At 35.1% G+C, this 13,631-nt stretch overlaps 1 protein-coding gene across 1 annotated transcript in view; it reads right to left on the bottom strand.

The window, feature by feature from the left end:
• The window catches only part of SPATA16 (spermatogenesis associated 16), a 222,489-nt gene that overhangs the window by 119,372 nt on the left and 89,486 nt on the right, over positions 1–13,631 (bottom strand). The window contains exon 3 of the mRNA XM_059388053.1: positions 9–98. Coding sequence (XP_059244036.1) covers positions 9–98 — 90 coding nt within the window. The remainder of the gene's footprint in view (positions 1–8; positions 99–13,631) is intronic.

Genomic DNA, 13,631 nt, shown 5'->3' with positions numbered 1-13,631 from the left:
AAACATACCGGGCAGCTTCTGAATATCTCTCTAGACATCTAAACACTGTTGCCTGGCGAAGATGATTTCGGAAATAAGCTGGGTTTAAAACAATGCTCCTGTAAGAAGATAAAAGAGATGCTAATGTTACTAGGTTTTTAAAAGTCAATTACTAGAATTGTACAGGAATGAAATAACATGTATTCAATTTTATGTACTATATATTTTAAAAGATACTAATGAATGAGACCATTTTCTTCCTGTAATTGTCAGTTAAGACAAATAAACAAGCATTATTGAAATTTTATCATGTTTACATGATAAAAGAATTTGATTTTTAGCACTGAATATCTTTTATAGATATAGCAGTGACAAAAAATGGAATCCAACTTATATTACATATGAGACATAATATTATTTTATTTGCTTATGTTAATAAATCAGGCAAAAATCAGAGGTTACTTATGGTATGTGTACTCATAATGAAGGACAAGGTTATTAGCTATTGAATTTCAATTAAAAGAAAGGAACTGGAATTTGGGTGGCATTGTAATTTGCACTCTATAATTAGGTTCTTAGTGAAATGAAAGGAATCTGTTCCATTCCTTTGGTCTTGACCTTGCCACTTTTGGTCAGGCCTTAATCACTTTGGATTTCATTTCTTCTTTAATGAAATTACAATGGCTTGGCTTGAGTATAAAATGAGGTATCTATCCTTATTTGTTGATTCTACCATCATCTAAGTTTTAGGGTCTCAATTAATGCCCAGATGAAAAGATGATCATTCCCTACCGGTGTTCTCGCCTGGAGATATACTGGTAGACATTTCCCTTCTTTCATTCATTGACAGCTAGGCACTGTTCAAGGCATTTGATGTAATGAGGTGAACTAGACAGATGTAGTCTATGGCTCGTCACTGAATGGGGAGATTATTAATGAAAGTTTGAAATGTAGCTTCTACTAACAGAGTATTGTGTTACTGATGTGGGACAGAGAATGTTACAGAACCAATACAGTATTATGAAGCAAACTTTTTGTGAGCCTGTTTTAACAAGTTAATATGAATCACTTGGAATTAGTCCATTATTTAAGTAAGTGGTTTTTTGTCTTTTTTGAGAAGTTCACAGAGCTTTGTGAGAATCAGATGTAAGCTATGTACTTCTGCCCAGAAAAATGTATCCAAACATAATTGCCTAAATTTAGGGAATTCATGTGATCCCTGAAGCCTAGTCATATCCAGATTGTAAAACATCCCAACAAAAATAATTCCATTCCCAGAACCATTGTTTATAGAAAGAATAAAGTAGAAAAGGAACATCTATCTGGCCCATGCAGAATCATAGAATTATGTGACGATGAGACGGATTGCTTGAACAACTTGTCTCACTTTAAACACAACTTCACAGAAACCAAAGAGGTTATGGGAACTTTCTAAAATCATACACAACAAATTAGCTGAAGAAAGGTTTCAAGTTTATTCTCTTTCCTATCTCTAGCCTCAGTACTTCATATCATACCTATGATGATTTGCATGATGATTTCTGAATTAAAGGGGCCTAAGTTAGTGATGTTTTATGTTACCCTATGACTAATAATTTGTACAAATGAATAATTAAACCCCCAGAATATACATTATTTCTTTTGGTGATTTCTGATTAAAATGTTGGAAATTTAAAAAAACTATTACGTGAGTTCCGTATCAATACTGAACTGCTAATATTTTATATTAATTTAGAAAAAGAGTATGTTTATATGTCTTATCCTTGTAAAAGTAATTTTGTAAAAGTAGATCAGAGGGAATAAGAGCAGAGCTCTGTCAAGGGCCTAGGTCTTCTGACTGACAAGAATTTTCTTTCACATCATAGTTAATTCTTCCCTTTAACTTTGTAATCATTCATTCACTGGTGCAATCTTACGAAGTGCCTACAAATGTGATGGGACAAAATCCTTACTGAATGGATGTTTCTAGCCTTTGACATCACTTTGCCCATGATGTAGTATTCTGGCATTGCTGAGCTGTTCTCTAAGAATCTTGCTTTGTCAGACAAGTTCTTTCCCCCCCAACCCCCACCCCCACGAGTTCTACTGATAAAAATGCAAAGATTGGAGAGAAGGATGGGGTGTGGTGGAAAAAAGGAGTAGGGAAGGAAAGGTTTAGTAGAAGAGGGAGGATGGAAAGGAACAGTCATCAAAATAGTTTGGGATGTAGGTGAAGGAGAAAATTTTCATGAGTAGTAAGGGGGTTGATGAGATAAACATGGGAATTGTTTCCGTGTGACTTCTAAAAAGGATAGGTATTTTTAAAAATTGCTTGTAATTACATTTCTGGTGTTGAAGAAATGCAAGTAGAGAACACGAGCTTAGAAATTACTATTGCTAAACTGGAAGAGTTTCTTTTAATCATAATATAACGCTACATGGTACCATGTGAGTCACAGTTTTATCTGAGGGACTCCAAGAAGACCTGGACCCAGTCTGCCCTGAGAGGTGGAGGTATAATTATAAAGAAAAAAGTTTAGAAATTTGAGATGAGATATTATATTTGGCAATTTATTATTTTTGGCTCTCATAGCTATTGCAGAATTTACTGTGTGCTTATGATATGTCTTATTAGATATTTGGCAAAGAAATGCTAATGGGGATTATGAAGCCTAGTTTTTACACTTTTAGTAATTTATTTGATGCTTTCTAAAATAACATACCCTTATAAAGATGTATTTTATGTGCCTACAACTTGTAAAGGAAATGTTGATTTAGCTTTAAAAGTTCTTAATCATTTATCATTTGATGCCATTTGAGGAGCTATAGGAGGTAGTCTAAGACCAAAATGGACAATCTGATGGGGGCTATAGTGAAAAAAGAAACAAACAAACAAAAACCCCAGCAACCCTACAATTATAATCAGAGAGAGAAGAACTCTATGCTGATGGGCCTGATTTTATCACAGAGGAAATAACTCCGATTTAGCTATGTTGATAGGGCTTTTGGCAAAAAACAAGATCATGTTAAAGAGAATAGCTAAATTGCAGAACTCATTGCATTTTTGTCAGAAGAATAGAGATAGTGTTAGTAACAGGTCATGATTCTCATTGAACTGACTAGCACTGAACTGACTAGAATGAGATCATGTAAAATAATAAATATTATAATAGATAAATTCACTTGTCAAATAATTTATTTTTCTCTTAGTGATTGATATGCCACTTCCATTATATGTAAGTTTATATGCACAGTTGGATCCATGGCTGGACTTTGTATCCCACACTTTTAATCCATCTATTTCTATGCAGAACAAATTTTTTTAATTATCATCACTTTAAAATACATCTTAACTTCTGGAAGAGAAGAACTGCCTAATGCTGTCTTTCTGAAAAAAATTTGTTGTCTGGGATGTTTATTCTTCTTGATGAACTTTATAACCCTCATCTTTTAAAGTTACAGCATTTGGTGGGTTTTCATTGTGTTAAGAAAAAATGCATTCGATCAATTTTAGTTAGAATAGACATTTTTATACCATTGTCTTCCCATCCTGGGATGTGACTTTTCTCTTCTTCATTTAAATATTTTTTCTCCAGTAATTTTTAACCTTCTTTTTCCTTTTTTAAAAACAGAGGTTTCACTAATTTCTTATTAAATTCTTAAATTTTAAAATTTTATGTGAGAATTATACATGAAAATATGTGTGAATGTGTATGCATGCATATATATATACTATGTAATATATACATAAAACTATCTATACCTTATATGTGTATATATATATCTTACTACTTAAAACATGATCATCAGCACCAGAGAGTTCATTAGAAATGTAAAATCTTGATTCCCATATCAAACCTGCTCAATCTGCATTTTAACAAAACCCCCAAGTGAACTGTGTGCATCTTAAAGTTTGAAAGCATTGTATATATTCATAGTAAGAATGGGATTTTTCCCATTATTATCTAACTTCTTATTGCTAGCATTTACATATGTATTTTAAAAACATTTATTTATTTATTTATTTATTTATTTTAGTTTTTATTTTCTTTTTAAGATTTTATTTATTTATTTGACAGAGAGAGATCACAAGTAGGCAGAGAGGCAGGCAGAGAGAGAGGGGAAGCAGGCTCCCTGCTGAGCAGAGACCCCCCCCCGCCAACGCCACCGCTGATACGGGGCTTGATCCCAGGACCCTGCGACCATGACCTCAGCTGAAGGCAGAGGCTTAACCCACTGAGCCACCCAGGTGCTCCCAAAATATTTGTTTTTTTATAGAACTACCCTATGACCCAGCAATCGCACTACTGGTTATTTACCCTAAAGATACAAATGTAGTGATTCGAAGGGACATGTGCACCTGAATGTTTATACCAGCAATGTCCACAATAACCAAACTATGAAAAAACCATGTCCATCAACAGATGAATGGATAAAGGAAATGTGGTATATATATACAATGGAATACTATGCAGCCATCAAAAGAAAGAAAATCTTGCCATTTGTAACGATGTGGATGGAACTAGAGGGTATCATGCTAAGTGAAGTAAGTTAATCAGAGAAAGACAATTATCATATGTTCTCTCTGATATGAGGAATTTGAGAGGTAGGGCCAGGGGTCATGGGTGGTAGGGAGGGAAAAAAATAAAACAAGATGGGATAGGAGGGATACAAACCATAGGAGACTCTTAATAACACAAAACAAACTGAGGGTTGCTGGCAGGGTGGGTGGGGTAGAGATAGGGTGGCTGGGTTATGGACATTGGGAAGGGTATGTACAATGCTGAGTGCTATGAAATGTGTAAGCCTCTTGGGTCACAGACCTGTATCCCTGGGGCAAATAATACATTATGTGTAAATAAAATATATTTATTTTTATATCCTTTTGACCTAATATTACAATAATTTAGTTCACATCATCTGCAAATAATGATGGTTGGTACTGCTTTTCAATATTTACATGTTTTTCTTCTCTTACTGCATATGTTACAATATCTTTAAAAGGAATTTAAGTAAGTGAGGTAATCTAGGAATGATTTATTATTTCACAGATAATTGTGATTATGTATTGATATGAGAAACATTATTTTTCCAAGAGTTATTATTAGAAATAAATGTTTATTTTTTTCAAATATCCTTTAGATCTATCAACATGATCTTGTGGACTTTGTCCTTTGACTTTTTGTAGGGATGATTTGAATCAATTACTGACTCAAAGTAACACTGAAATTAATAAATAAATAATATTAAAGTCAAGGATTAAGAAAGTGAATAATAGAAGTATATCCAGGACAAAAAGTGAACAAACATAAAAATAAGGCTGTTCTATTATTATTATTGTTATTATTATTATAATACTGTGATTTTTATAAAATATTATGTTGGTATTGAGTTGCCAGAAGTTTTTAATTTTGGGGGTCTTTTAACCAAACCAAATGGCTTAGTTTTAGCCATTCCTTTCCCTATTCTTTCTTTTAGTGCATTCAGTTCTACTTCATTTCTATTTTTGTATTTTATATTTTTGTCCTCCTTGGATTTTAATATTTCTCTTCTTATTCTTCACTTAATCTATTTATGTTTTCTTTCTGCATAAAGAAAGCATTTACAGCTATGATTATCTTTTACTGATTTTTCATTGATTTTGACTATATCCTTAAGAATTATTATTATTATTATTATTATTATTATTATTCTCATAATTTTTCCCCTAGTCTTTAATTATATATATATGTATTCATCTTTGATTGAAAAATTATTTAGGATAGGACTGTTCAATTTCCAAGGGGTAGTCTTTTTTTATTGTAACTCTTATTTTTAATTTCTCATTTTATTACAAAATAAACAGTATGTTGTACATTTCTGCTTTTCATATACATTACAATTAATAGATACAGGAGTTCGCAAACATTTTAATGCCATGTAGAAAAAATAATACATATCTCATTTGTAATGTATTGTTAGTTAGAAACTGCTATAAGGGAACTTATAAGATTTTTAATGATCTAAATAAAACTGCGAAATAGGTACCTGTTTCATTCAGTTTCCTTGGGAGATCTTTTTAGACTTAAATTTTAATGGTAATGATTGCTATTTCAAAATTCAGTTTGTTTTTAAAGGCAATATTGATTTCATGTTCTTTGTTTTCCTCTTTATATTTATTCTCTAATTTTTAGAAAATTAACTTACTTTAATATACTTTTGACAGTTTTGTGAAGCATAAATTACATACAGTAGTATTCACCTTTTTTAAGTATATAGTTTGATACATTTTGACAAGTTTATAACCACACAACAATAAAGATATAGTATACTTCCAACTGCAACAAAAAGTCACAGTGGCGATAGGAGTGTCCTGTCTTTTTCCCCAGAAACGGATATATTTTGCTTCTATTTCACCAGAAGCCATGGATTTTTGCCTGGACTTTGGGAATGAGAATGTTAGCTATCACTCCTTCAGGGGCTTAAAGTTTTAGCTTTTATAAGATTAGGGATCAGAAAAGTAATTTCTTATTTACACAAAGATGCCTAAATCCAAATCCCTTTCCCTTACTTGGTCAGTAGCAAGGTAAATTAGCATTGATTCATCCTCCTGAATGCCACTCCTTTTCTTTTTCTAGTAAAGTGTTGAAATATTCTTTAAGAAATGGTAAATCTGGGGCACCTGGGTGGCTCAGTGGGTTAGGCCTCTGCCTTCAGCTCAGGTCATGATCCCAGGGTCCTGGAATCGAGCCCCACATCGAGCTCTCTGCTCAGAGGGGAGCCTGCTTCCCCCTCGCTCTCTGCCTGCTTGTGATCTTGTCATAAATAGATAAAATCTTAAAAAAAAAAAAAAAAAAAAGAATTGGTAGATCTATTGGCGCATGGGTGGCTCAGTGGGTTAAAGCCTCTGCCTTCAGTTCAGGTCATGATCCCAGGGTCCTGGGATCAAGCCTCACCTCAGGCTCTCTGCTCAGCTTCCTCCTCTCTTTCTCTGCCTGCCTCTCTGCCTACTTGTGATCTCTCTCTGTCAAATAAATAAAATCTTAAAAAAAAAAAAAAAGAAATGGTAGATCTAGAGATTTCCAAAAATGTGGATTATTTTAATTTCATCAAATAAGATATTCTTGTGGATAAGATGGTGACATTTATGCTGGATAATGGCATCATTCAGTAGATTATAACAAGCTAGACAACTGGTCAATAAAAATGAAGTATGGTCTGTGTTATTATGAAAGAAGGAATTTAATGCCTTGTCCTTAGCCTTTTTTGTGGACAATATTTCCATTAGTGACTAAGATTAAGTGATTGTAAGGATGTCTATAAAATTTTCAGATGGCATAAATTTTACCTAACAAGGAACTAATATCTGATGACAGAAGGAAAATTCAAGATGATCTGGATTGGTTAAAAATAAAAATCTTATGTTATAGATTTAAAAAGTCAGTTTACAAAGACAATCATAGTTTGAGAGTGACCACATGGAAAAAGTATGAATATTTTAATCACAAGCCCAATGTAAACACTATGACAGAAATACAAAAACTGCCCATAAATCTTACATTAAATCAATCAAATGCATTCTGTCCAAACAATAAATGATATTTTCACTAAATTGTGCCTTAGCCATATAATCTATTGAATTCATCTATAGTTCCAAGCATCTGTGAGAATAATCACCATACTGTAGTGTGTCTAGAGTATCTAGTGGGTTGGGAAAACATAGTGCATGAAGATATGGAACAAAATTGCTATGTCTAGAGAGTTAAATAAGATTAGTGGAGACTAAGTAAGTACTTTCCAAATACAAAGACCTGCCATGTGGAAAATAGAATAATTATTATATGCAATACCAGGTGAGGCCAGGCAAAACTCAGTATTATGAAGTTATTAATAGTTCAGTTCACAGAAGGAGGGAGCAATGATGCAATAGATTTTGAGAAGAGTTTTCCTTTTACTGGAATCATTTAAGTGATATTTAGAATGCCATCTGTCAAGATGTACAGAAGAAAGTCTTGAATGAGTAGGAGATTAGGCTAAATGACTTCCAAGTATATGTACAAAAATCCTTATAATATTTGCCAAGCACCATGAAGGGTCTGAGTTTCCCCCAGTTGTAAGCTTACAAGTTAGCCTAACATGGTTTCATGGATGATCACAGAATATACAAACCTCCAAAGCCAGAAACAAAGGACAGTTTCTTACAGCAATAGCAGTAGCCAGTCTCTAATCTCTTGTAGTACTGATTCTTTGAGTCACAATTCCCAGATGGCAATACAGAGAGAACCAGGAGACATTTTCACATGCAGTAGATTGCATTTTAAGAGAGGAATCCTGAGCTTAGAGGACATAAATCTTTTATAATAGGCTATAAGCATACCTGTCCTTAACTCTAGAGGAAGACACTATTGCCATCCTTTAAGGCTGTGAGCAGATCTGCCTTGGCTGTTTACTACCCAAGCACCTTTGAAAAGATAGTCCAGAGCAAAGCCTAGTCGGTACCTTGTTCACAAGACATGCAAAAATGTGGGAGGTCCATAGAAAACTGTTTTCCTACATAGATAACTTTTATTCAGATATTCAGGCACTATTTGTTTATATTCCTTCTATTAACAAAGGGTTCATAACAAGGTACAAATAGTTAAAATGTCATAGAAAAATGACAGGATAGCTAATATTGAAGAGTGAGTGATTATATTGTTACTTATTTATATTCTGTTCTAGGAGGAGTTTAAAATAGCTTATAGAATACATATAAGGTTAAATTAAAGTAAAAATAACTCAGGGAACAAAAGAAAAAAATAGATAAATTAAGCTATAAGAAAATAAAAAAACTTCTGTGCATCAAAGGACACTATCAATAGAGTGAAAAGGCAACACATGGAACAGCAGAAAATGTTTGCAAATCATATACCTTATAAGGGGTTAATTTCCAGAAAATATAAGGAGTTCCTACAACTCAACAATGAAAAAAAACAAAGAACCCAAGTTAAGGATAAGCAAAAGACTTGAATAGACATTTCTCCAAAGAAGATATAGACATAGCTAATAAGCATATGAAAAGATGCTCAACATTACCAATCATTAAGGAAATGCAAATCAAACCCACAATGACAAACCACCTCACACTCATTAGAATGGCTACTATCAAAAAAACAGAAAATAGGGGTGCCTGGCTGGCTCAGTCAGTTAGGCGTCTGCCTTCAGCTTAGGGTCCTAAGATAGTGTCCTGATTCAGGCTCCCTGCTCAACGGGGAGACTGCTTCTTCCTCTGCCTCTGCCCTTCCCCCTGCTTGTGCTCTCTGTCAAATAAATAAATAAAATCTAAAAAAAAAATTAAAAACAAACAAACCAGAAAATAGTTAAGTGTTGATGAGGATGTAGAGAATTAGAACACTTGTGCATCGTTTGTCAGAATATGAAATGGTACAGCTACTATGGAAAACAGTATGGTAGTTCTCCAAGAATTTCAAAATAGAATTATAATACAATCCAGCAATTCCACTTCTGTGTATGTACCCCAAATAATTGAAAGCAGGATTTCAAAGATGTACTCCCACATTCACAGGAATATTATTTACAATAGCCAAAATGTGGAAGCAACCCATGTCCATCGACAGATGAATGGATACTCATGATGTAGTATATACATACAGTGGAATACTATTCAGCCTGAAAAGAAAGGGAATTCTTACACATGCTACAATATGGGTGAACCATCAGGATATTATGCTAAGTTAAATGAGCCAATCACAAAAAGGCAAGTATTTATATGACGTACCTAGGGTAGATAAATTCAGAGAGAGAGAAAGTAGAATGATGGTTGCCAGGGGCAGAGGTGAGAGGGAAATACAAAGTTGCTGTTTAATAGATAAGTTTAGTTTTGTAAGATGAAAACAGTACTGGAGATAGACTGTATAGCAATGTGAATGTACGTAGTGTACACTTCAAGAATGTGTAAGATGGCAAATTTTATGTTACATGTGTTTTAGCACAACTAAAAATAAAAACAAAGCTGAAAGTGGAAAGCAATATTAAAAATAAAGATGCTAAGATGAAGCCTGGATGAAGTCACTACACAAAGTATTTCATAAGATCTTACAAGTTTGATTGGAATGGACTATATTTTGTTGTTGTTGTTGTTGTTTCTTGGTTTTCTGGTGGCTAATGGAAAGAGGGATGTATAGTTTGTTTTAAATAAGCCATTTGCTCAATTCAAATATTTTATAGTTTAATCAGAAAGATCACTTTATTCAAAATTACCCTATAATGTAACAGTCTATGGCCTCAGTAACAGATTTACTGTAAGGGATCTATATGGTTGCTTCTTAGAGCTTCTTTCAACAGGGATGTTATCTTAATACCAAATCTCAACCTAGTAACCTAAACTCCAGAGTAGGTGGAATGGGACTATAAGGAGCATGTATGCAATTGTATTGTCACTATGTAAGGATTCAGTGAAATCGTAGTGATTAGGTCTTAATTGGTCACTTGGTTCACTACAGAAGATACATCAAAAACTAATGATGGGGGAGGAGGAGTCAAGATAGTGAAGAAGTAGCAGGCTGAGGCTACGTCAGGTAGCAGGAGATCAGCTAGATAGCTTATCTGAACATTGCAAACACCTACAAATCCAATGGGAGATTGAAAAGAACAGCAATTCTAGAAACAAAAAATCAACCACTCAAAACCTTCCTGAAAAGCAGGACTGGAGGAGAAGTGAATCCAAAGCAAAGGGAAGATAGACCGCAGGGGGAGGGCCCGGCTCCAGGCAAGCGGCGGAGCAACAGAACACAAAATCAGGACTTTTAAAAGTCTGTTCTGCTGAGGGACATCGCTTCAGAGGCTAAACCAAGGTAAAGCCCACACGGGGTCAGCATGGGTCCCCAGGTCCCGCAGGGTCACAGAAGGATCGGGGGTGTCTGCCGCAGAGCTTGAAGGTATTAGAACGGGGAAGCTGGCTACAGAGACAGAGCCAAGGAGTGAGCTCTCAGCTCGGGGTTACCTTGAACCGGTCACAGCCTGGGTGAGCTCAGAGTACAGCCGGAGGCCAGGGAGATAGGAGTTATTGGACACTATTCTCTGAGGGCACACTGAGGAGTGGGGCCCTGAGCTCTTGGCTCCTCTGGGCCGGAGACTAGGAGGCCGCCATTTTCATTCCTGTCCTCCGGAACTCTATGGAAAGCATTCAGGGAACAAAAGCTCCCGAAAGCGAACCGGAGCAGATTACTCAGCCCAGCCCCTGGTAAGGGCAGTGCAATTCTGCCTGGGGCAAAGACACTTGAGAATCACTACAACAGGCCCCTCCCCAAGAATATCAACAAGAAATCCAGCCAGGACCAAGTTCACTTACCAAGGAGTGCAGGTTCAATACCAAGGAGAGCAATGGAGTTCCAGAGGAGGAGAAAGCAAAGCACAGAACTCATGGCTTTCTCCCCATAATTTTTTAGTCTTGCAGTTAATTTAATTTGTGTTTTTTCCTTTTCAATTTTTTTTCTTCTTCTGCTAAATTTTTGAAACTTTTACCCTTTTCTATTTTTAACATTTTTTAGTTTATCTAATATATGTGTATATATATATATATTTTTTCTTCTTTATATTTTTTCTTCATTAATTTTCTTTTTTTAATTGTTTCTTTCTTTCTTTTTTTTTTTCTGAACCTCTTTTTATCCCTGTTCTCACCCCAAGATTTAGGTTCTCTTCTGATTTGGTTAAAGTGTATTTTCCTGGGGTCTTTGCCACCTTTTTAGTTTTTACTTGCTCCTTCATATACTCTTATCTGGACAAAATGACAAGGCTGAAAAATTCACCACACACACAAAAAAGAAAAAGAGACAGTACCAAAGGCTAGGGACCTAATCAATACAGACATTGGTAATATGTCAGATATAGAGTTCAGAATGACGATTCTCAAGGTTCTAGCCGGGCTTGAAAAAGGCATGGAAGATATTAGAGATGTCCTCTCTGGAGATATAAAAGCCCTTGCTGGAGAAATAAAAGAACTAAAATCTAAACAAGTTGAAATCAAAACCGCTATTAATGAGGTGCAATCAAAAATGGAGGATCTCACTGCTAGGATAAATGAAGCAGAAGAAAGAATTAGCGATAAAGAAGACCAAATGACAGAGAATAAAGAGGCTGAGCAAAAGAGGGACAAACAGCTACTGGACCATGAGGGGAGAATTCGAGAGATAAGTGACACCATAAGATGAAACAACATTAGAATAATTGGGATTCCAGAGGAAGAAGAAAGAGAGAGGGGAGCAGAGGTGTATTGGAGAGAATTATTGGAGAGAATTTCCCTAATATGGCAAAGGGAACAAGCATCAAAATCCAGGAGGTGCAGAGAACCCCCCCTCAAAATCAACAAGAATAAGTCCATACCCTGTCACCTAATAGTAAAACTTACAAGTCTTAGTGACAAAGAGAAAATCCTTTAAGCAGCCCGGGAAAAGAAATCTGTAACATACAATGGTAAAAATATTAGATTGGCAGCAGACTTATCCACAGGGACCTGACAGGCCAGAAAGAACTGGCATGATAGATTCAGAGCACTAAATGAGAAAAACATGCAGTTAAGAATACTATATTCAGCTAGGCTATCATTGAAAATAGAAGGAGAGATAAAAGCTTCCAGGACAAACAATAATTAAAAGAATTTGTAAGCACCAAACCAGCTCTAAAGGAAATATTGAAAGGAACCCTCTAAGCAAAGAGAGAGCCTAAAAGTAATAGATCAGAAAGGAACAGAGACAATATACAGGAACAGTCACCTTACAGGCAATACAATGGCACTAAATTCATATCTCTCAATAGTTACCCTGAATGTTAATGGGCTAAATGCCCCAATCAAAAGACACATGTTATCAGAATGGATAAAAAAACAAAACCCATCTATATGTTGCCTACAAGAAATTCATTTTAGACAAGAAGACACCTCTAGATTTAAAGTGAGGGGGTGGATAAGAATTTACCATGCTAATGGACATCAGAAGAAAGCAGGGGTGGCAATCCTTATATCAGATCAATTAGATTTTAAGCCAAAGACTATAATAAGAGATGAGGAAGGACACTATATCATACTCAAAGGATCTGTCCAACAAGAAGATCTAACAATTTTAAATATCTATGCCTCTAATGTGGGAGCAGCCAACTATATAAACCAATTAATAACAAAATCAAAGAAACACATCAACAATAATACAATAATAGTAGGGGACTTTATTAACACTCCCCTCACTGAAATGGACAGATCATCCAAGCAAAAGATCAACAAGGAAATAAAGGCCTTAAATGACACACTGGACCAGATGGACATCACAGATATATTGAGAACATTTCATCCCAAAGCAACAGAATACACATTCTTCTCTGGTGCACATGGAACATTCTGCAGAACAGATCACATCCTGGGTCCTAAATCGGGTCTCAACTGGTATCAAAAGATTGGGATCATTCCCTGAATGTTTTCAGACCACAATGCTCTGAAGCTAGAACTTAATCACAAGAGGAAATTTGGAAAGAACCCAAATACATGGAGACTAAACAGCATCCTTCTAAAGAATGAATGGGTCAACCAGGAATTAAAGAAGAATTGAAAAAATTCATGGAAACAAATGATGATGAAAACACAACAGTTTAAAATCTGTGGGACACAGCAAAGGCAGTCCTGAGAGGAAAATATATAGCGGTACAAG

Source organism: Mustela nigripes, chromosome 2 (genome assembly GCF_022355385.1).
Source record: "Mustela nigripes isolate SB6536 chromosome 2, MUSNIG.SB6536, whole genome shotgun sequence".
Lineage (NCBI taxonomy): Eukaryota > Metazoa > Chordata > Mammalia > Carnivora > Mustelidae > Mustela > Mustela nigripes.
The sequence above is the reverse complement of the archived record's forward strand: the minus strand, read 5'-3'. Positions and strand labels throughout refer to the sequence as shown.